The sequence below is a fragment of the Macaca nemestrina genome, chromosome 17, assembly GCF_043159975.1.
Source record: "Macaca nemestrina isolate mMacNem1 chromosome 17, mMacNem.hap1, whole genome shotgun sequence".
Classification (NCBI taxonomy): domain Eukaryota; kingdom Metazoa; phylum Chordata; class Mammalia; order Primates; family Cercopithecidae; genus Macaca; species Macaca nemestrina.
In genome coordinates, this window is record NC_092141.1 from 89325142 (window position 1) to 89348847 (window position 23706).

The 23706-nt window shown below is 50.2% G+C and overlaps 1 protein-coding gene across 4 annotated transcripts in view; it reads left to right on the top strand.

Annotated features, from left to right (window-relative positions):
• The window catches only part of LOC105469385 (ring finger protein 213), a 134065-nt gene that overhangs the window by 69461 nt on the left and 40898 nt on the right, over positions 1–23706 (top strand). For all 4 annotated transcript variants that reach the window (XM_071081789.1, XM_071081790.1, XM_071081788.1 and 1 more), the window contains 12 exons: positions 1832–2457; positions 3949–4114; positions 6014–6231; positions 7441–7581; positions 7688–7852; positions 9424–10579; positions 14148–14341; positions 14858–15016; positions 15678–19289; positions 20776–20912; positions 21304–21399; positions 23021–23139. In XM_071081789.1, coding sequence (XP_070937890.1) covers positions 1832–2457; positions 3949–4114; positions 6014–6231; positions 7441–7581; positions 7688–7852; positions 9424–10579; positions 14148–14341; positions 14858–15016; positions 15678–19289; positions 20776–20912; positions 21304–21399; positions 23021–23139 — 6789 coding nt within the window. The remainder of the gene's footprint in view (positions 1–1831; positions 2458–3948; positions 4115–6013; positions 6232–7440; positions 7582–7687; positions 7853–9423; positions 10580–14147; positions 14342–14857; positions 15017–15677; positions 19290–20775; positions 20913–21303; positions 21400–23020; positions 23140–23706) is intronic.

Here is a 23706-nt window from a genome sequence, read left to right on the forward strand (position 1 = left end):
GTTCTTGTTCACGTTGCAGTATCTTCCCTGCTGGGTTATCCACAGTTTTGTTTTGGAGGTTTTGCTTTTCCTTGCATCATGTGCTGCTTCCTCCAGGTTCCTTTCACTTGTTGATTTATTTTGATTTTCCTCCTAGGTCTGGACATTCTTGTTTGTCTGTGTTTAAGAGAAAGCCCTCAAAAGTGGGGTGGCCCTCTGCGGGGTGCTGCCGTGGGGTGCCGTGGTTCGGCCTGGAAGTTGGCCTGTCTCCTGAGGTCTTCTGTCTCCTGTCTGGAGGATGTGGGCCTGGCTGCCAGGTTTCCGGGAGTCGAGAGAGAAGCGGGCTGGCGGGCCTCGGCATCCTACGTGCAGTCCTCCTATGGCCTGTGTTCTCAGTGTGGTTCTCTGCCACCTCCCTCTGTCCCCTGTGCTTCACGCCCCCTCCTCCTTCCCCCTGAGTTTGGATAATTCATGTCTTCTGTTAGTTTCCTGAGAAAGGGGATGTGTCTAGAAATGCCCTTTTTTCTGACATATATCTGTGGCCTCCAGTCCACACGCCCCTCTGCATTATCTTTTCTAGAAAATAAAGCATCTGTTGGCTGCTGGGGTGAAGGAGGGGGTCCACCTGCTGTGTCAGGGCATTGGGGTGACAGTGTGCTGGATGGACCACGTCTTTTTTTTTCTTTTTTGAGACACAGTCTTGCCCTGTTGTCCAGGCTGGAGTACAGTGGTGCAGTCTCGGCTCACTGCAACCTCCGCTTCCTGGGTTCAAGTGATTCTTGTGTCTCAGCCTCCCTAGTAGCTGGGATTACAGGCATCCACCACCACGTCCGGCTAATTTTTTGTATTTTTAGTGGAGATAGGATTTTGCCATGTTGGCCAGGCTGGTCTCGAACTCCTGACCTCAAGTGATCCACCCGCCTCAGCCTCCCAAAGTGCTGGGATTACAGGCGTGAGCCACTGTGCCCGGCCTGGACCGTGTCTTAAACAGACTTTGAACCCAGTCTTCCTTATTTCATCACCACCTCCCAGTTTGCAGTGACCTGCACAACGTGTGTCTGCTTTTTGGGAATCCTGTGACATAAAATGCTCAGCTCTCAGCACTGCCCACTGTGGCCCCAGGACTCCATGCTGTCAGGCCTCATATGTCATTTACCACGGGTGCAGCTCGTTCTCAGCTTCTAAAATTCTGTTCCTGTTATCCTGTTCACTATTCCTCCTCCTGTCCTTGTCAGTTTATGACTTTTTGTATTTTTCTGAGACGGAGTCTCACTCTGTCACCCAGGCTGGAGTGCTGTGGCGCAATCTCGGCTCACTACAACCTCCGCCTCCCAGGTTCAAGTGATTCTCCTGCCTCGGCCTCCTGAGTAGCTGGGATTACAGGTGTACTCCACCACACCTGGCTAATTTTTGTATTTTTAGTAGAGACTGGGTTTCGCCATGTTGGCTAGGCTGGTCATGAACTCCTGACCTCAGCTGATCCTCCTGCCTCAGCGTCCCAACATGCTGGGATTACAGGTGTGAGCCACTGCGCCCAACTAGTTTATGACTTTTTAAATACAATTTATATTCTGTCATCGGAGTGGGGTTTGGCAAAGAGAGTAAATAGATGCGTGTTTTCACATGGCCATCTTTACCCAGAAGTTATGATGCTTTCTTTATCATGAATATTGGTTAACAAGGCCAAGCCGGGAGGGGAAGACCTGTGAACTCTTCCCAAGAAAGAAATCCTAGCAGCTGTGTGCTCTTGAGTTCACGCAGAGAAGTGAGGAGAGTAAGTCTTAGGAAGGCGAAATCAAATGGAATCATGATTAGAGCTTTGACTTCTGACATTTTCTTTTGGTTTCTAAAGTGGACTTTGGAGAACTTGCAACAAGACACTCACAAGACCTCAGCAGTAAAAGATTAAACGAAGCCGTGACGGTGAGACCGCCCACCTCCTCAAACTCACAGAGGGAAACGCATTACCACCTGAGCTCTCAGGTCCGAGAAATGGCTGGAAAGATAGACTTGCTCAGAGACAGCCACATCTTCCAGATCTTTTGGCGGAAAGCCGCAGAGCCGCTGAGTGAGCCTCGGGAAGAACAGGAAGCCGCAGAGTTGCTGAGCGAGCCCGAAGAAGAATCAGAAAAGCACATCCTTGAGCTTGAAGAGGTGTACGACTATTTGTATCAGCCTTCTTACAGAAAGTTCATTAAACTGTACCAGGATCTAAAGTCAGGAGAGGTCACCCTTGCAGAGATTGATGTCATCTTCAAGGACTTTGTGAATAAATACACGGACCTGGCTTCAGAACTTAAGATCATGTGCACTGTGGACCACCAGGGCCAACGTGATTGGATCAAGGAGCGAGTCGAACAGATCAAGGAATACCATCACCTGCACCAGGCTGTCCACGCAGCCAAGGTCATCTTGCAGGTCAAAGAGAGCTTGGGACTGACCGGTGACTTCAGTGTTCTCAACACTTTACTAAATTTTGTAAGTTATTTGCTAGGGACTGTGGGGGTTTGGAGGAGCATCCTGCCTCAGGCTCTTCAGGAAGCTTGGGCTTTGTGGCTTTGAAAAGCGGGGTGGATGACTTAGAGCTTCCGTCAGGGGTTCCTGTGTGTGTGGTACTTGAGGCCTGAATATCCCAAGGGCTTTGTTTTTACCTTTGTTTATAAATAAACTCCCTACCTTAGCCAGAGGGAGTTTTCTTGGGTCAGTATGAAGATCAAGAACTCAGGAAAGGGCAGCATTCCTCTTTTCATAACCAGGCATTTGTAAAGGGTCATAGGCTCTCTTCAGGTTACAGAAGCCAAAAAGAAAACCACTTTGTCGACGGCCCAGCTGCGTCTCCCAGTTCCACCCAAAAGCCGTAAATCAGTTGTTTCTGTTAGAGTCTTATAAGAGGTGAGTCTTTTGCTTTTTATTTTATTTTATTTTATTTTTTGAGACAGAGTCTTGCTCTGTCCCCCAGGCTGGAGTGCAGTGGCGCGATCTCAGCTCACCGCAAGCTCCGCCTCCTGGGTTCACGCCATTCTCCTGCCTCTGCCTCCTGAGTAGCTGGGACCACAGGCGCCCGCCACCTCGCCAGGCTAATTTTTTTGGTATTTTTTTTAGTAGAGACAGGGTTTCACCGTGTTAGCCAGGATGGTCTCGATCTCCTGACCTCGTGATCCGCCCGCCTCGGCCTCCCAAAGTGCTGGGATTACAGGCGTGAGCCACCGCGCCCGGCTGAGTCTTTCGCTGTTTGTGTTTTCAGGTAGAATGAGATAACGATTAGAATTTAGCATAAAAGCTGGAATCACAGCCGGGCACAGGGGCTCACGCCTGTAATCCAGCACTTTGGGAGGCTGAGGTGGGCAGATCACCTGAGGTCAGGAGTTTGAGACCAGCCTGACCAACATGGTGAAACCCCGTCTCTACTAAAAATACAAAAATTAGCCGGGCGTGGTGTCAGGCGCCTGTAATCTCAGCTACTGGAAAGGCTGAGGCAGGACAATCGCTTGAACCGGGGAGGCAGAGGTTGCAGTGAGCCGAGATAGTGCCATTGCACTCCAGCCTGGACGACAGAGCGAGACTCCATCTCAAAAAAAAAAAAAAATCTGGACTCACACCCATTTACACTTGAACCCTAGTGCATGTCCTTGAGGAAGCAGCTGCTCTGGGTCTTTACTGATAAAGCAGAAAAAGCAACAGTAGTTACCTGGCGGGGTTATGTGAGGAACTGATTTTACAGTCCACATAAAATGCTAAGTGGAATGTCAGGTTCCCAGGAATCACAGTTACTCTTGATCAGGGAGAAACAGCCGTGGGGGTTAGATCATCCAATTCAAGGGTAAGAGCTCGGTGTGCCTGTTGTCACAGCCATGGCAAGTCTAGGCATTGAGGGAGGGTGGGGCTGCTGCGATGGTCGGTGCTTGCAGCTCACAGATTCTGGGGTTCTGGTTCATGAGTTCCAGTCCACAGTAGAGCTTTTTCTTGCAGACTGATGACTTTGACAATTTTGGCCATGAAACCCTGGACCAAATCAACCAGGAGCTCATCCGGGCCAAAAAGCTGCTCCAGGACATCAGCGAGGCCCGGTGCGAGGGGCTGAAGGCTCTGTCCCTGAGGAAGGAGTTCATCCGCTGGGTCCGGGAGGCTCTTGGAGGTAAAATCAGCCTTTGGGGTTGCCTGGAAGTCTGGAGAAAGTTTTCAGATGGCGCACTGTGTGGCGTTCCTAAACTCTTCGGCAATACCTCCCTTTGGCCAAGGGCTATGTGAAGGCCAGAAAGACATTGCCTGCATGTTTTAGGGAGATGGGCATTGCTCACAGAGTTCACATCGGTACAGTATCTCCTTGTGCTGGTGTAAAAGCCACTCACTTTGCCACACCCCGCCACTTCGGATGCTGTAAATGACTCAGGTTCCTTTTCCTTAAAATCTTGCCTCCCTTCAGCTTTTTCTTCCAGTATATTTTTTACTGGAGGACAAGGGGAGCTCTTGCCCACAGAGTTGTTTTTTTTTTTTTTTTTTTTTTTTTTTTTTTTTGAGACGGAGTCTCGCTGTGTCCTCCAGGCTGGAGTGCAGTGGTGTGATCTCGGCTCACTGCAACCTCTGCCTCCCAGGTTCACACCATTCTCCTGACTCAGCCTCCTGAGTAGCTGGGACTACAGGCACTCGCCATCACGCCCAGCTAATTTTTTGTATTTTTAGTACAGACAGGGTTTCACTGTGTTAGCCAGGATGGTCTTGATCTCCTGACCTTGTGATCCGCCTGCCTCGGCCTCCCAAAGTGCTGGGATTACGGATATGAGGCACTGTGCCAGCCTTTTTTTTTTTTTTTTTTTTTTTTAGACGGAGTTTCACTCTTGTTGCCCACACTGGAGTTCAGTGGTGTGATCTTGGCTCACTGCAACCTCCACCTCCTGGATTCAAGCGATTTTCCTGTCTCAGCCTCCTGAGTAGCTGGGGTTACAGGCACCCGCCACGACACCCAGCTAATTTTTTGTATTTTTAGTAGAGATGGGGTCTCACCATGTTGGCCAGGCTGATCTCAAACTCCTGACCTCAGGTGATCCACCCATCTTGGCCTCCCAAAGTGCAGGTGTGAGCAAGTACAGGTGTGAGCCACCACTCCCGGCCCCACAGATTTTTCTCACAACCTCTCCATCGAGGCTGTGCATTTCTTGGCAGCCTCTTCAGTTCTGTGGCTTAGATGTTGGCGGAGGAGAGAGGAAGAGGCAGAGGAGGCAGGAGGGGCACAGGCAGCAGTGCAGGTGTGCTGGGGGGTCTGGGGGCCACCACCTGCTGGATCGCAGGCTCTGGCTCTCTTGGGAGAGCTCCCGCTTTCAACGGTGGACTCTTTGGTCCACGCTGATACACATCCTTTGATGAGTGATTTATCCGAGGGGAATGATCTGAGTGTTTCGTAGTTAATTGTGAACATGTTATTTACAGCTGAGCCTTGGTTTCTTTTTGTTTAAATGGTACTGTTGTGTGGATTGAAGGAAACAGGGTACACAAAAGCGCAGTACAGTGCCTGGGACACCGAAGTTACTGAGGAACGGCGAGAGATTGTTTAGTGGTATTAACAAACACTATAGGCTGGGCGTGGTGGCTCACACCTGTAATCCCAGCATTTTGGGAGGCCAAGGCGGGTGGATCACCTGAGGTCAGGAGTTGGAGACCAGCCTGACCAACATGGCGAAACCCTGTCTCTACTAAAAATACAAAAAATTAGCCAGGCGTGGTGGTGGACGCCTGTAATCCCAGCTACACGGGAGGCTGAGGCAGGAAAATCACTTGAACCTGGAAGGCGGAGGTTGCAGTGAGCTGAGATCGTGTCACTACACTCCAGCCTGGGTGACAGAGTGAGACTCTGTCTCAAAAAAAAAAAAACACTACAAAAGATTAGGTGTTCTGGACTCTTACTGAAAGCAGAAAGTGGACAGAACCTTAAAAATTTATGAAATATCCATTTCAGCTTCAGTAAGGATTACTGCCCAAGACCGAGTCTTGTGCTATCACGGAATAGTCCCACGCTGACCTCCCCTCTTCTCTTCCCCAGGCATCAACGAGCTGAAGGTGTTTGTGGACCTGGCCTCCATCTCAGCGGGGGAGAATGACATTGACGTGGACCGGGTGGCCTGTTTCCATGACGCCGTGCAGGGCTACGCATCCCTGCTGTTTAAGCTGGACCCCAGGGTGGGCTTCGATGCATTCATGAAGCATCTGAAAGAGCTGTGGAAGGCTCTGGACAATGACCAGTACCTGCCCAGGAAACTGGTGAGTCTTATTCTGGCTCTAATGCAGATTACATTGAATACAGCGTGGCTTAGCAACATTAGGGGAGTGACTGCAAACGGTGGTACACCTGGGTGGTAGGTTTGTACACAGCCATTTTCAATGATATTTGAAAAGCTGTTCTTCCTAAATGGAAATTCACCATCTTGTTACTTAGAAAGCAGGATACAAAATGACATGACACATAGTAATCTCTAAGGTGCAAAACACATATGGAAAAAAGACAGAAAGGAAATATGCTGAAATGTTGCCAGGAGTTTTCTCTGAATGGTTGTAATTGTCATTTTATTCTGTTATTTTTTGTTATTTTCTATAATTGATATAATATTTTATCAGAAAAAAGTAAGCATTTACAATTAGCCCGGCGTGGTGGTGTGCGCCTGTAATCCCAGCTACTCTGGAGGCTGAGACAGGAGAGTTGCTTGAACTCGGGAGGCGGAGATAGCAGTGAGCTGAGATCGCACCACTGCACTCCAGCCTGAGCGACAAAGTGAGACTCTGTCTCAAAAAACAAGAAAAGGAAAGAAAAAAGTAAACATTTAAATTTAAGTAAACTTCCTGTAGCAGGGTCTGAATTGACTTATGCAGCTTAACTAGATACCATATCTAGGTATGCTCTGCATGTGGGTGGAGGAAGAAGTGACATATGGAAGGGCAGGTAAAGCTATGTTCATGTTTCTGCTAGAAACTCAGGAGAGTTTCCAAACAAAACCCTCTGTTGTCATTTTTCCTGAACTCCTCTTACTGTACTTGGGGGCCACAGAAGGACACTGAGGACTTGGGACTCCCACAGCCATTGCTTCCAGCGTCACTCCCTGAGGGTTCTCTGCACTGGGGACCTGGCAGAATGATGGCGTCTGGTGGAGAGGCAGACGGGCAGCTGCTCATTCCCTTCTACTCCTCCACAAATATAAGCCAAGTGCCCCCACGTGCCAGCCGGGACACCAGGCACTAGAGGAAATGTGGGTGAACAGCGAGTACAAAGCAGCACTGAGTGACACATCACGTTGTCAGGGTGGCACCGCACCTGGTCCAGCCGGGGCGCTGGGTGGGTGACTGCGTCCTGAGCCCTGCGGAAGCGTGGGGAGAAGGCTGTGCAGCGAGGCAGAGGCGGGAGGCTGACCGCAGGAGGGAGAAGGGCAAGATGCTCTCTCCAACTGTGGCCTGTGTTCTCTCCTTTTGTCCCCACAGTGTGACTCTGCCAGGAACCTGGAGTGGCTGAAGACTGTGAAGGAGAGTCATGGGTCTGTGGAACTCTCATCCCTGACCCTGGCCACGGCCATCAACCAAAGAGGCATGTATGTGATCCACGCACCCAAAGGTGGCCAAAAGGTGAGCGGTCCCCACCCCTCGGTGCAGCTGCCGCCTGTCTGCGGGCTGCTGCCAGTCCAGGGCCTCTGCCCCCAGGAAAGCGACTTCTCACCTGTGCTCTTCACAGATTTCCCCAGACACGGTTCTGCACTTGGTCCTTCCTGGGAGCCCTGGCAGCCACGAGGAGCCACGGGAGTACTGTTTAGAGGAGCTGAAGGAGCTTTTGAACAAGTTGATGCTGATGTCTGGCAAGAAGGATCATAACAACACGGAAGTGGAGAGGTTTTCAGAGGTGAGGGCGCATCTTTGCAGCGGCGCTAAGCTGGTGGCGTCATCTCATCCGTGGGGGCTGGGTACCCCCAAGAACACGGAAAGGGTTTGACTTGGGATTTGCCTGATAAGAAGGGCTCTGCTCTTAGGCCCATGGAGAGGAGAGCTGGCACATTTGCAGGGTGCATGGAACTCCAGTCTGTGGCCCCAGAGAGAGGTCTTAAGGTGGGCGGGCCCCTGGGTTAGTCCCTCCTTACGACCTGCAGGATGAACACTGCAAGCTGGCAGCCTGTCCACTGCGCTGAGAAGGAGGTCGGTCACCAGCAGATAGCCCTTAGAAAGACACTTGAATTGCCTCTCTCACTCTGTAAATCGGCAAGAATCCAAATAACTAAGATTTAGATGGACAGAACAGAAGTAATCATATGGAGAATGGTGTACTGGTTTATGTAACAGTCTCTCAATTTTATTATGGGTGCTTTCTTTAAAGTTGATTTGTACTTTACAAATGGTATCCTTTATCTCTGCCGGGCGCGGTGGCTCACACCTGTAATCCCAGCACTTTTGGCTCACACCTGTAATCCCAGCACTTTTGGCTCACACCTGTAATCCCAGCACTTTGGGAGGCCAAGGTGAGAGGATCATTTTAGCCCAGAAGTTCATGACCAGCCTGGGCAACATAGCGAGACCCTGTCTCAAAAAGTATGAAGTTTTTTTTTTCCCAATTAAGAAAAGATAATTAAAAAAAATTAAAACAGCCTGGGCACCATGGCTCACACCTGTAATCCCAGCACTTTTGGCTCACACCTGTAATCCCAGCACTTTGGGAGCCCGAGGCGGGCCTATCACTTGAGGTCAGGAGTTTGAGACCAGCCTGGCCCATATGGTGAAACCCCGTCTCTACCAAAAATACAAAAATGCATGGTGACAGGTGCCAGTAATCCCAGCTGCTCAGGAGACTGAGGCAGGAGAATGGCGTGAACCCGGGAGGCAGAGCAGCTTGCAGTGAGCCGAGATCACGCCATCGCACTCCAGCCTGGGCGACAGAGTGAGACTCCATCTTAATAAAAATAATAATTAGGCCGGGTGCGGTGGCTCACGCCTGTAATCACAGCACTTTGGGAGGCTGGGGTGGGCGGATCACGAGTTCAGGAGATCGAGACCATCTTGGCTAACACGGTGAAACCCCATCTCTACTAAAAATACAAAAAATTTAGCTGGGCGTGGTGGCGGGTGCCTGTGGTCCCAGCTACTTGGGAGGCTGAGGCAGGAGAATGGCGTGAACCCAGGAGGCGGAGCGGGCAGGGAGCCGAGATCGCGTCACTGCACTCCACTGGGCGACAGTGCGAGACTCCATCTCAAAAAAAAAAAATTAAAACAAATTAAAACAAATGATACTGTTTATCTCTACAATGACTCTTTTCCTCATAGAGAGCCATCTTCTCGGGTGGGTTGTGTAGATGAGGAGGGCGGCCTTGTGAGCGCAGATCATGCAGTGGGCCCGTGGACAGGGAGGCCTGTGTGCTGTTGCAGAGCAGCGTGTCGCCCTCTCACGTGGCTCTGTGAGCCAACCTCGTGGTTCTTCGTCTCCAGGTCTTCTGCAGCGTGCAGAGGCTCAGCCAGGCCTTCATCGACCTGCGCTCTGCTGGGAATATGCTGTTCAGGACCTGGACCGCCAAGGCCTACTGCTCCCCCAAGCAGGGTGTGTCCATCCGAATGAACTTTGGCTTGGAGCTGGTGACGGAGCTGGTGGAGGGTGGAGATGTCACTGAGCTGCTGGCAGCCCTCTGCAGGCAGATGGAGCACTTCCTTGACAGCTGGAAGAAATTCGTGACCCAGAAGCGGACGGAGCACTTCTACCTGAACTTCTACACGGCAGAGCAGCTGGTTTCCCTGAGCACTGAGCTCAGGAAGCAGCCTCCCAGTGACGCTGCTCTAACGATGCTGTCCTTCATCAAAAGCAACTGCACCCTGATGGATGTCTTAAGGGCCTCTGTGGGGTGCGAGAGTGAGGCCGCCAGGTACCGTGTGAGGACAGTCACGGAAGAGCTCCCACTGATGCTCTTCTCGGAGTTCAGCCTGGCGGACAAGCTAAGGGTCATCATGGAGCAGTCCATGGAGTGCCTTCCTGCCTTCCTGCCCGACTGCCTCGACCTAGAGACCCTTGGCCGCTGTCTGGCTCACCTGGCGGGGATGGGTGGGTCTCCCGTGGAGCGGCATCTCCCGAGAGGTCTGCAAGTCGGCCAGCCCAACTTGGTTGTGTGTGGCCACTCGGAGGTGTTGCCAGCCGCCCTGGCTGTCTACATGCAAACCCCGAGCCAGCCCCTGCCCACCTACGATGAGGTGCTGCTCTGCACCCCGGCAACCACCTTTGAGGAGGTGGCACTGCTGCTGCGCCGCTGCCTGACCCCGGGCTCCCCGGGGCACAAGGTCTACAGCCTGCTGTTCGCAGATCAGCTGAGCTACGAGGTGGCGCGTCAAGCCGAGGAGCTCTTCCAGAAACTGTGCACGCAGCAGCACCGCGAAGACTACCAGCTCGTCATGGTCTGCGATGGGGACTGGGAGCACTGCTACCTCCCCTCTGCCTTCAGCCAGCACAAGGTCTTCATCACCCCCCAGGCACCCCTCGAGGCCATCCAAGCCTACCTGGCAGATCACTACCGGGTCCCGAAGCAGAGCCTGTCGGCGGCGGCCGTGTTCAAGGACCGCCTGTGTGTTGGGATCGTGGCCTCCGAGCGAGCAGGTGTTGGTAAGGAGAGCGGCAGGGTGGGCGGGCCCCGTCTCCCAGGGACTGCCCGGGGCCCTTCCCCCTCCAGCACATGAAGCCTGTCTGAGGGTGGAGAAACCGAGGCTCAGGGAGGGTGTGATTCATCTGTGGGTGTCAATCAGGGTCTGTGTCAGAACCAGGCACCCTGGTCACCTGGTCTCCCACAGTGGGCATTCCCTGGGCGCCCCATTCCCTTCCTCCTCTCAGCAAACATCTCTGCAGTGTACTTTTTTTCTTATGAGATGGCGTCTTGCTCTGTCAGCAGGCTGGAGTGCAGTGGCGTGATCTCAGCTCACTGCAACCTCCGTTTTCTGGGTTCAAGTGATTACCCTGCTTCAGCCTCCTGAGTATCTAGGATTACAGGTGCCCACCACCATGCCTGGCTAATTTTTGCTTTTTTTTTTTTTTTGAGACAGAGTCTCACTCTGTCACCCAGGCTGGAGTACAGTGGCGTGATCTGCACCTCTCAGATTCAAGTGATTTTCTTGCCTCAGCCTCCCGAGTAGCTGGGACTACAGGCACACGCCAGTTCACCCAGCTAATTTTTTTATTTTTAGTAAATATGGGGCTTCACCGTGCTGGCCAGGATGGTCTCGATCTTTTGACCTCATGATCCGCCCTCCTCAGCCTCCCAAAGTGCTGGGATTACAGGCATGAGCCACCGTGCCCGGCCTAGTTTTTGTATTTTTAGTAGAGACAGGATTTTACCATGTTGGCTTGTCTGGTCTCAAACTCCTGACCTCAGGTGATCCACCCGCCTCAGCCTCCCAAAGTGCTGGGATTACAGGTGTGAGCCACCGCGCCCGGCCTGAAGTTTACTTCTTCTCCCCTTAAATGCCACTGGCCTCTTTGGGGTTGATGTTGGTCATGTGAGCGAGGAGGGTAGAACTGCTCTACTTGAAAAGAAAGCCGTGTCTCTTGACCCACCCTTCGTGTGCCATCTTGTTTCCCTTAAAAAGAAATAGTAGCTTCTGTTCTGTTGACTTTATCCTATCAGCAGTACCCCATCCTGTTGGGATGAACATTACTCTTCCCCTCCCTGATGAAACCTCTGCTTTTGCTGTGACTTTCATTAGCTAGTCATGTGACGCATAATGGAATTTCAGTCAACAGCAGACCACATATATGACCACAATCCCATAAAATTATAAAACTGTACTTTAAAAATTAGCCAGGCATGGTGGTGTGTGCTTGTGATCCCAGCTAGGGATCCCAGCTAGGAAGGCCGAGGCGGGAGGATCACTTGAGCCCAAGAGGTCGAGGCTGTGGTGAGCTGCAGTTGTGCTGCTGCACTCCAGCCTAGGCAACAGGGCAAGACCTTGGTCTTTTAAAAAAAGGGAAAGAAAGAAAGAAAGAACAAAAGATTATAATACCATATTTTTACTGTACCTTTTCTACATTTAGATGTTTTTATTTTTATTTTTGAGATGGAGTCTTACTCTGTCACTCAGGCTGGAGTGCGGTGGCATGATCTTGGCTCACTGTGGCCTTTGCCTCCTAGGTTCAAGTGATTCTCCTGCCTCAGCCTCCCGAGTAGCTGGGATTACAGGCACCTGCCACCACACCTGACTAGTTTTTAGTAGAGATGGGGTTTTGCCATGTTGACCAGGCTGGTCTCAAACTCCTGACCTTGAGTGATCAACTGCCTCGGCCTCCCACAGTGCTGGCATTACAGGCCCGAGCCACCCTGCTTGGCCTGAATACGTTCAGATATTCAGATATTTGCCCCTGTGTCACAGCTCCCCACTGTACGTAGGATGCCTCTATGCTGTCATGGTTTGCAGCCCAGGGACAATGGGCTATTCCACCTAGCTCAGGTGTGTGGTCGGCTGTAGTGTCTGGGTTTCTGCACGCACACTGTGTGGTGTTCACAGCGACAGAGTCATTTCACAGTGCGTTTTCCAGAATGTGTTCCTAGTGTTAAGTGGCGCAGGACGGTGCTTTGCCTGCTGTCATGTGGAGGCAGGAGGTGGTCAGGAGAATGAGTAGGTAACGCCTGGGAAATGTGAAGATTCGAGAGCGTATTCTTCAATCTGATGTGATGTTGCAGCAGTTTTGAATTTTATACAAAGAGAAGTTAACTTCTAGTGGATCTTTCTAGATTCTCTTTTTGTCCTAGCCCTGGGACCTAATTTATATATAATATATATAAATTTATATATATATTTGTATATAATATATTTAAATATAATATATAAAAATATATATATTTATATATTTTTATATAATATATAAATATATGTATTTTTAATATATTTATATATTATATATAAATTTGTATATATTTATATATAATATATATTTATTTATATTTATATATTATATATAATATATATTATATTATATATATATATATATATTTTTTTTTTTTTTTTGAGACGGAGTCTCACTCTGTCGCCCAGGCTGGAGTGCAGTGGCCGGATCTCAGCTCACTGCAAGCTCCGCCTCCCGGGTTCACGCCATTCTCCTGCCTCAGCCTCCCGAGTAGCTGGGACTACAGGCGCCCGCTGCCTCGCCCGGCTAGTTTTTTGTATTTTTTAGTAGAGACGGGGTTTCACCGGGTTAGCCAGGATGGTCTCGATCTCCTGACCTCGTGATCCGCCCGTCTCGGCCTCCCAAAGTGCTGGGATTACAGGCTTGAGCCACCGTGCCCGGCCATATAATATATTTTATATATAATATATAATATATTTTATATATAATATATTATATTTACATATATTTGTTTACATATAATATATATTTATATTTATATAAATTATATATACAAATATATAAATATAATATTTATATATTTATATATATTTATATTTATATTTATTTATATATAATATATATTTATATATTTATATAAATTATATATACAAGTATATATAAATATATATTTTATATATATATATATAATTTATTTATTTATTTTTTTAGACAGAGTCTCGCTCTGTCGCCCAGGCTGGAGTACAGTGGCGTGATCTCTGCTCACTACAACCTCTGCCTCCTGAGTTCAAGCTATTCTCCTGCCTCAGCCTCCTGAGTAGCTGGGATTACAGGTGCCCGCCACCACGCCTGGCTGATTTTTTTTTTTTTTTTTTTTTTTTTTGAGACGGAGTCTCGCTCTGTCACCCAGGCTGGAGTGCAGTGGCCGGATCTCAGCTCACTGCAAGCTCCGCCTCCCAGGTTCACGCCATTCTCCAGCCTCAGCCTCCCGAGTAGTTGGGACTACAGGCGCCCGCCACCTCGCCCGGCTAGTTTTTTGTATTTCTTAATAGAGACGGGGTTTCACCGTGTTAGCCAGGATGGTCTCGATCTCCTGACCTCGTGATCCGCCCGTCTCGGCCTCCCAAAGTGCTGGGATTACAGGTTTGAGCCACCGCGCCCGGCCAGCCTGGCTAATTTTTTTGTTTTTTCAGTAGGGACGGGATTTCACTATGTTGGCCAGGCTGGTTTCGAACTCCTGACCTCAAGTGAGTCCCCTGCCTCGGCCTCCCAAAGTGCCAGGTTACAGGTGTGAGCTGCCGCGCCCAGCCCTAATTTCTATATTTTAATGTTACAGGAAAGTCTCTCTACGTGAAGAGGTTGCACGACAAGCTAAAGATACAGTTAAACAGGAAAAAGGTGCCTCTGAAAACGATTCGACTGATCGACCCTCAGGTGGATGAGAGCCAAGTCCTGGGTGCCCTCCTGCCCTTCCTGGACGCGCAGTATCAGAAGGTCCCCGTGCTCTTTCATTTGGACGTGACCTCCTCAGTAAGTGCCCTCCAGCATCAGCTGATGGCCACATCAGTAAAGACGTGGTCCCCAAGTCCCTGCGTGACTCCTTCCCATGTATAAGAATTCCTCGTTTCCACACGCACAGTCCTATGAAGCTCAACAGCGGGAACACGCTCTGAGACGTGTGTTGTCAGGCAATTTCCTCCTGTGTGAGCGTCACGGTGTGCGCTTACACAAACCTAGACGTAAAGCCCACCACACACACGGGCTTCGTGGGACACACGGCGGCTCCTAGGCTGCATATGGCTGTTCTGAATCCTGAAGGCAGTTGTAAAACGGCGTGTTTGTGTGTCTAGACATAGAAAGGGTACAGGGAAATACAGTATTAGGATCTTACGGGGCTGCCCTCGGAGACGTGGGCCGTTGCTGGCTGAACTGTTGATGTCGACCATCAAGATCATCGTGACAAAGAGCAAAATAAGGGGGGTCCTTGGAGTTGGGAGAACTCACCATCGTGTTGTGTGTTTACACCTCGTGCTATTCTGTCCTTAGGTGCAGACTGGAATTTGGGTGTTTCTTTTCAAGCTCCTCATTTTACAATACTTAATGGATATAAACGGGAAAATGTGGCTTCGGAACCCCTGCCATTTGTATATCATTGAAATCCTGGAAAGGAGGACGTCAGTGCCGTCGAGGAGGTCTTCAAAGCTGGTCTGTACTGTGGGGCATTTTCACCTGGTGTTGGGGGTCCTGGGGTCCCTCTGGTCTTACTGAAATGTAGCGATGTGTTTAGGTGACTCCATAGCTTTGCCTTGCATACTGCAGCAGCTGAGTGTGGTGTTAGTAAAGAAAAGCCCATCTTTAAACTCATGTTTTAATCATGTCTGGGATAAAAGTACTCTTCTGTTAATTAGCAGTGTCTTCAATTTGTCTGTTCAATTCAGGCTTCATGCTGTATGCCCGGTCTGAATCCCAGCTGCACTCTGAATGTAGTAAATTCATCTGCTGAAAGAAGTCATCTTTCCTAATGCCAGCTAAGATGGGAAGGAGATGTTTGTCGTAAAAATTTCTTAGCAAAAGAGAGTTTTATGTTCACTCCCATACATACACATGTATGCTTAGTGGAGAAACTTAGTTTTAGGAAGCTGGGCTAGAAAGTGATTTCCTGGCTCAGAATGCAGCTCCCACAACAATGCCGTACTTAATGTGCGAAAGATATTCTGTGTAAAAAAAGAGTATACAGAAAACTACATATTTTCAGTGCATTTTTCATAAAGGTCCATCCAATATAGATAACGTGGAGGGTTAAGACACAAAAGCATTTCTTAGAAAGTTTTCTTGTAACCATTTCATTCATGTCTCTCCTTTCCAGCGTACACGTGTCCCCCAGTTCAGTTTTCTTGACATCTTCCCAAAAGTCACCTGCAGGCCTCCCAAAGAGGTGATAGACATGGAGCTGAGTCCTCAGAGGAGTGACACAGAGCCTGGGATGGATCAGTGGGAGTTCTGCAGCGAAACTTTCCAAAGACCTTACCAATATTTAAGACGATTCCATCAAAACCAAGACCTAGACATGTTTGAGTATCAGGAAGGCTCTGTCGAAGGCACCCCGGAGGAATGCCTCCAGCATTTCCTGATTTACTGCGGAGTAATAAACCCATCCTGGTCAGAGCTTCGGAACTTTGCTCGGTTCCTGAATTATCAGCTCAGAGATTGCGAGGCGTCTCTCTTCTGCAATCCGAGTTTTATTGGCGACACACTGAGAGGCTTCAAGAACTTTGTGGTGACCTTCATGATCTTTATGGCAAGAGATTTTGCCACACCAACACTCCATACCTCTGACCAAAGCCCGGGGAAGCACATGGTCACCATGGATGGGGTTAAGGAAGAAGATCTAGCACCCTTCTCTCTCCGGAAGAGGTGGGAGTCGGAGCCTCACCCATACGTTTTCTTCAATGACGACCGCACCACCATGACGTTCATCGGCTTCTATCTGCAGCCCAACAGCAAGGGCAGTGTCGACGCCATCAATCACTTGACTGGGAAGGTCATCAAGAGAGATGTCATGACCATGGACCTGTATCAGGGGCTGCTGCTCCAGAGGGTGCCCTTCAATGTCGACTTTGATAAACTGCCCAGACACGAGAAACTTGAGAGGCTCTGCCTGACCTTAGGGATCCGCTGGGCCATTGACCCGGACGAAACGTATGAGCTCACGACAGACAATATGCTTAAGATCCTTGCCATTGAGATGCGGTTCCGGTGTGGGATCCCGGTTATCATCATGGGAGAAACTGGCTGTGGCAAAACCAGGCTTATTAAATTCCTTAGCGACCTGCGGCGTGCTGGTGCCGATGCTGACACCATCAAGCTGGTCAAGGTGCATGGAGGAACAACCGCAGACATGATCTACTCCAGAGTCAGGGAGGCTGAAAATGTGGCCTTCGCCAATAAGGATCAACATCAGTTGGACACCATCTTGTTTTTTGATGAAGCCAACACCACGGAAGCTGTAAGCTGTATCAAAGAAGTCCTGTGTGATCGTACGGTGGACGGCCAGCCCCTGGCTAGGGACTCTGGCCTGCATATTATAGCCGCCTGCAACCCGTACCGGAAGCACTCTGAGGAGATGATCTGCCGTTTGGAGTCAGCTGGTTTGGGCTACAGGGTGAGTGCGGAGGAGACGGCCGACAAGCTGGGCTCCATTCCTCTGAGGCAGCTGGTGTACCGAGTCCACGCTCTGCCCCCGAGCCTGATTCCTCTGGTGTGGGACTTTGGACAACTGAGTGACGCTGCTGAAAAGCTCTACATCCAGCAGATTGTCCAGAGACTGGTTGACTCCATCAGCCTAGATGAAAACGAGACTCGCGTGATCACAGAAGTCCTCTGCGCCTCTCAGGGTTTCATGAGGAAAAGAGAAGATGAGTGTGGCTTTGTCAGCCTCAGGGACGTGGAGCGCTGTGTGAAAGTTTTCAGATGGTTCCACGAGCACAGTGCGATGCTCTTAGCGCAGCTGAGTTCCTTTCTCTCCAAGTCCAGCGTCAGCAAAAATCAACTTGAGAGAGATCCCGTCCTCTGGTCGTTGATGCTGGCCATCGGGGTGTGTTACCACGCCTCTTTAGAAAAGAAAGACTCATATCGGAAGGCCATCGCCAGGTTCTTTCCGAAACCATATGACGACAGCAGGCTGCTTCTGGACGAAATAACGCGGGCACAGGATCTTTTTCTGGACGGCGTACCTCTGAGGAAAACCATCGCCAAGAACTTGGCCTTGAAGGAGAACGTCTTCATGATGGTCATCTGCATCGAGCTGAAGATTCCCCTCTTCCTGGTGGGGAAGCCCGGCAGCTCCAAGTCCCTCGCCAAGACCATCGTGGCCGACGCCATGCAGGGCCCGGCCGCCTACTCAGATCTCTTCCGCAGCCTGAAGCAGGTCCACCTGGTGTCGTTCCAGTGCAGCCCGCACTCCACCCCACAGGGCATCATTGGCACCTTCCGGCAGTGTGCCCGCTTTCAGCAGGGGAAGGACCTGCAGCAGTATGTCTCCGTGGTGGTGTTAGATGAGGTGGGGCTGGCGGAAGACTCGCCCAAAATGCCCCTGAAGACTCTGCACCCGCTGCTGGAAGACGGATGCATTGAAGACGATCCCGCCCCCCACAAAAAGGTTGGCTTTGTGGGCATCTCCAACTGGGCCCTTGACCCTGCCAAGATGAACCGGGGCATTTTCGTGTCACGCGGCAGCCCCAACAAGCGAGAGCTCATAGACAGTGCCAAGGGCATCTGCTCCTCAGACAGCCTCATCCAGGACCGAATCCAAGGGTACTTTGCGTCCTTTGCCAAAGCCTACGAAACGGTGTGTGAGAACCAGGACAAGGAATTCTTCGGGCTTCGTGACTACTACAGCCTCATCAAAATGGTCTTTGCTGCAGCGAAGGCTTCAAATAGAAAGCCTTCCCCGCAAGACATTGCACAGGCTGTCCTTAGGAACTTCAGTGGCAAGGATGACATCCACGCGTTAGACATCTTCCTGGCCAATTTGCCTGAGGCCAAGTGCTCAGAGGAAGTGAGTCCCCTGCAGCTGATCAAACAGAACATCTTTGGGCCTTCTCAGAAGGTCCCGGGTGGACAGCTGGAAGATGCTGAGTCCCGCTACTTACTCTTGCTGACCAAAAACTACGTGGCACTGCAGATCCTGCAGCAGACGTTCTTCAAGGAGGACCAGCAGCCGGAGATCATTTTTGGTTCTGGTTTCCCCAAGGACCAGGAGTACACCCAGATCTGCAGAAACATCAATCGTGTGAAGATCTGCATGGAAACAGGCAAGATGGTGGTGCTCCTCAACCTGCAGAACCTCTACGAGAGCCTCTACGACGCGCTCAACCAGTACTACGTCCACCTCGGCGGCCAGAAGTACGTGGACCTCGGTCTGGGGACCCACCGCGTCAAATGTCGGGTTCACCCCAACTTCCGCCTGATCGTCATTGAAGAGAAAGACATCGTGTACAAACACTTTCCCATCCCCCTCATTAACCGGCTGGAGAAGCACTATCTGGACATCAACACGGTGCTGGAGAAATGGCAGAAGAGCGTCGTGGAGGAGCTCCGTGCGTGGGTGGAGAAGTTCATCGATGTCAAAGCAGAGCATTTCCTGAACAGGCACAAGTACAGCCCCTCTGACGTCTTCATCGGCTACCACTCGGACGCCTGCGCCTCTGTGGTGCTGCAGGTCATAGAGAGGCAGGGTCATAGAGAGGCCTTGACGGAGGAACTTTACCAGAAGGTGGCTGAGGAGGCCAGACTGATCCTGCTGAACTGCGCTACGCCCGATGCCGTGGTCCGGCTGAGCGCCTCCTCGCTGGGCTCGTTCCCAGGGAAGTCGCTGTCACAGGAGTACTTCTACAGACAGAGGCACAACTCCTTTGCAGATTTCCTTCAGATGCACCTGCACACGACAGACCTGGAGCGCCATGCCATCTTCACAGAGGTGATTGTCTTTCTGCACTCGTACCCTATCCTCTGTCACCCGAGAGTCCTAAATCCCTAGCGTCAGGATTCAAGATTCCTCCCCCAGCAGTGGCTAGGGATCCTGCAGGCAGATGCTGAGACGCTGGGCTCTCCTCCGTGGTAAGTGTGGGGAGAGCCAAGTATCTATGTAGGTCCAGTTAACCAGGTGCTGAGTGCCTGGGTCTGTGCAGTGCGCCATGCCGGTAACAGCACCACACACGATGTTCACACCAACAAATGAAGTACCATGTTCCAGGACCGGGCCGAGGGCACTGGGGATGCAGAGATGACTCTGCAGCTCTTGTCCTTTGTTAGCATTAGGGAGTGTGGAGAGACCAGTACATGATCAGATGCCATCAATATCATATGATAAATGCTGTGCTTAGAGGCAGCAGGGAGCACTGCAGACCAGGATGCCAGCTCGGATGAGATGTTCCCTAGGAGAGGCCCCTCGCTGATGGGGAAGAATGGCGGGGAAGGGACTGTAGGCTGAGGGCCTTCTGTGGGCAGAGCCGCTGACAGCGCTTAGGGTTCCAGGCTGTGAGTGCTGAGATGGGGCGATGCGGTGCAGTCAGAGAGAACTGCTGGAGGGCCTCAGTGGCCCTGCGGAGCCACATCTCAGCCCTACGGAGCGGGCGCTGGAGGCACGTGTGTCTCCCTAGCTGGGTGAAGGGAGTCTGATGAAAGGCTGTCGTGGGAAAGACAGGCCAGTGGGGAGGCTGCTGGAACGGTACAAAGGAGAGGAGCAGATGGAACCGAGAGGTACTTAGGAGGCCATTTGGCAGGGCCAACACTACCACCGAGCAAGGGTGTGGGGGGCGGAGGGGTCCACGGTGGCTCCCTGGACTCATTCTTAGATGAGTGGACATTGCTGCATCATGACAGATAACCCAGGAATGGACAGCAGGTTTTGGGGGGCCAGTGATGATGTCCACTGGGGACAGGTTTTGATGCATCGTGCAGTTGGACGTAGGAATCTGAGCTCAGTGGTGAGGCTAGGCTGGGAGGCAGGTCTTGAGGAACTTTTCCGCTTGCACTGTGATGGGGGAGTGGCCTGTGGGGCAGGAGAATGACATCTGGGGGAAGGGGCGGTACCAACCACGAACTCCATCTGAAAGCATGAAGTCGGATTATAACAGAAAATGGCATTTGTGCTGAGCCCTAAGGGATCATGGGAATCTCAAGTAGTGACCAAGCAGGCAGAGGCATGGGCCTCTGGGGAGGAGAAGAAGGCACCCTCAGGGCAGGGTGGGGTCGTCTCTCCAAAGCCTTTGGCCCTGTAGGGCCTCCTGGCCCCAGTGCTGCCTTGTTTTGGGAAACTCCTTTGGGTTTGGATTCTGTGCCGTCGCGTGGCAACTGCACTGCGCTGAACATCAGCAAGTTTCTGGGATCTGTCTAAACCCAGCAGCAGACTTGCAACCTTTCCTTGAATTCTGGCAAGTAATTTGCATTTCCTAACTTTGTAGATCACCACTTTCTCCAGGCTGCTAACAAGTCATGACTGTGAAATTTTAGAATCAGAAGTCACAGGCAGGGCTTCGAAACTCACACTCCTGTGGCTGCAGCGGTTTGACATGGAGATCTCATTCCTCAAAGAAGTCCGGTGAGGTTCCCTGCCTTCCCTGCCCTCTCCCTCCCCAGCCGTGGCCGTGTGGCTTCTGCCTGGCAGTGGTGCCAGCGCTGGTTAATGAGTGCCGCAGTCACGTGACTGTGAAATGGATCCTTGTTAAATTTCTCCCAGTGTCCCTCTCATCTGCGTCATCTTCTGCAACGCGGTGTCTGGCCTGACATGCTTCCTCCGAAAGCATCGTCCTCGGACCTCGTTAGGAGACATTCATTGGGTTTTCTCCCCTGGACTATCTGTTCTTACAGAAGAAAATCCCACCTGAGTCGCTGTTTCTTTGTAGCCTTTATGTTTCTCATCACTTGGGGGAATTTTGTTACCCATTTTTTAAGACAGAGAACTCGCTTGAATAACCTCCCTTTTCTTTCAGAAACTGTTTAACGAATACAGCCAAATGTAAAATCCTCATTATTCAGACAGATTTTGAAGATGGAATCCATAGTGCCCAGCTCATTGCCTCAGCTAAGTACGTTTTTAGTATTTTTTTCAGAAACTATGTAAAAAACCCAAAACGTAGGAGGTCCTAGAGAATTTCTTCCTTGAAAACAGTATAGTATCGTAATCAATATAGAAATAAAAATAAGAACAATTCTTCCCCCGCCTTATTCTCCCAAGTGGGGATTAGGGAAACTGAAGAGAGACAAAGCGAAAAGGCTAATAACATTACAAAAATAGCGGAATGGGCCCGGGCAACAGAGCAAGACCTCATTACTAAAAAAATAAAATAATTAGCCTTCCACAGCGCACCTCTAGTCCCAGCTGCTCAGAAGGCTGAGGTGGGAGAATCACTTGAGCCTGGGAAGTCAGGGCTGCAGTGAACTGGGATCCCACCACTGCAGTCCAGCCTGGGGGCCAGAGCGAGAGCCTGTCCTCCCCACAAAAAAAGTGAAATGTGAGAAGTGTAAATAATGGAGCATTAACAAGCTATAAAAGGACACCTTTGAAGCCTGTGTTTGTAGACATGTTTTAGTCATCATTAATTTTGAATTATACAATTTGAATTTATTTCAAGTTCGAAGGAAATAACAGTAGGTAAATGCTTTTATTCCTATTTATTGGATGTTTTTGTAAGTATTTGTAGGGGAAGTCTGACGCTCTTAGAATTAACTTTGTGCCTTTAACACTTAAAGTAAAAGTGATTTCTGGACCTTTTTGAAGCATTGGATGCCATATTTCATTTTGCGGCTCAGATCTCAACAAGAAACTGGCTTTGGCCATTGGTCATCTGAAGGGAATGGCATTGCGCACAGAACTCTTTGTTGAAATGGAAAGGTCCACTGGGTACAGGGGCTGTTTCCTGTAATCCCAGCTACTTGGGAAGCAGAGGCAGGAGGATCGTTTGAGGCCAGGGGTTTGAGACCAGCCTGGGCAACACAGCAAGACCCCCGTGGCTTAAGAGAAAAGAAGGAATGGACAGTTCAGCTGGCCTCACCCTTAGTTGCACCGGGGCAGGCCCATTGAGGAGCACAAGATAGGGTTTCTGGTCAATAAAGGAATGCCACGCCGGGTGTGGTGGCTCATGCCTGTAATCCCAGCACTTTGGGAGGCTGAGGCGGGCAGATCACCTGAGGTCAGGAGTTCGAGACCAGCCTGACCAACATGGAGAAACCCTGTCTCTACTAAAAAAATACAAAATTAGCCGGGCATGGTGGTGCATGCCTGTAATCCCAGCTACTTGGGAGGCTGAGGCAGGAGAATCGCTTGAGCTGAGGAAGCGGGGGTTGCTGTGAGCTGAGATCGTGCCATTGCACTCCAGCCTGGGCAACAAGAGTGAAACTCCGTCTCAAAATAAATAAATAAATAAATAAATAAAAATAAAAGAATGCCACTTCAAAGCAGAGGACACAGGAACGGGGAAGAAAACGAGCCTGCTAAGAGAAGATTTCTCATCTCCCTGTGAGAGAAGAAACCACAATCACAGGAGTCTGAAGTTTATGTAAAACTCCTCGGAACGGGTGGCTGTGAGACCAGACCAACAGCTCAGAGAACACCCTTCCGCAGCCGCACAACTTTGCTTTATTTAGGTGCTTGTTTTTTTGTGTGTGTTTGTTTTTAAAATAGGTATTCTTTTTTCTCTCTTTAAATAGGTATTCTGCTATAAATGAAATCAACAAAATACAAGAAAACGAGGACCGTATCTTCGTCTATTTCATCACAAAACTGTCCCGGATGGGAAGAGGAACAGCTTATGTGGGCTTCCATGGAGGTGAGATCAGAACATCAGTCAATGTATTTATTTATTTATTTTTATTTATTTTTTGAGACAGAGTCTTGCTCTGTTGCCAGGCTGGAGTGCAGTGGCTCCAGCCACTACAACCTCCACCTCCCGGGTTCAAGCGATTCTCCTGCCTCAGCCTCCCAAGTAGCTGGGATTACAGGCATGCACCACCACGCCCGGCTAATTTTTGTATTTTTAGTAGTGATGGAGTTTCACCATGTTGGCCTAGATGGTCTCGATCTGTTGACCCAAAATCCGCTCACCTCAGCCTCCCAAAGTGCCGGGATTACCGGCGTGAGGCACCGCACCCAGCCCAGTCAGCGTATTTATTTAAGTAATGTTGGAACTGTTTCTCATTTGGTTCTGCGTTGTAAAAGTCTGAAATTAGAATATTATTGTTAACTTCAAGAGGATTCTTTCCAGATGCAATTAGATTTCTTACCACTGATTACTGTGAAAACGTGAATCCTGGGACGGGAGGCTGTGTGCAGCCTGTCCTGGACTGACTGTAGGCAAGCTCCTCGCCTCTTAGCATGCGGGTCACACAGAGCGGAG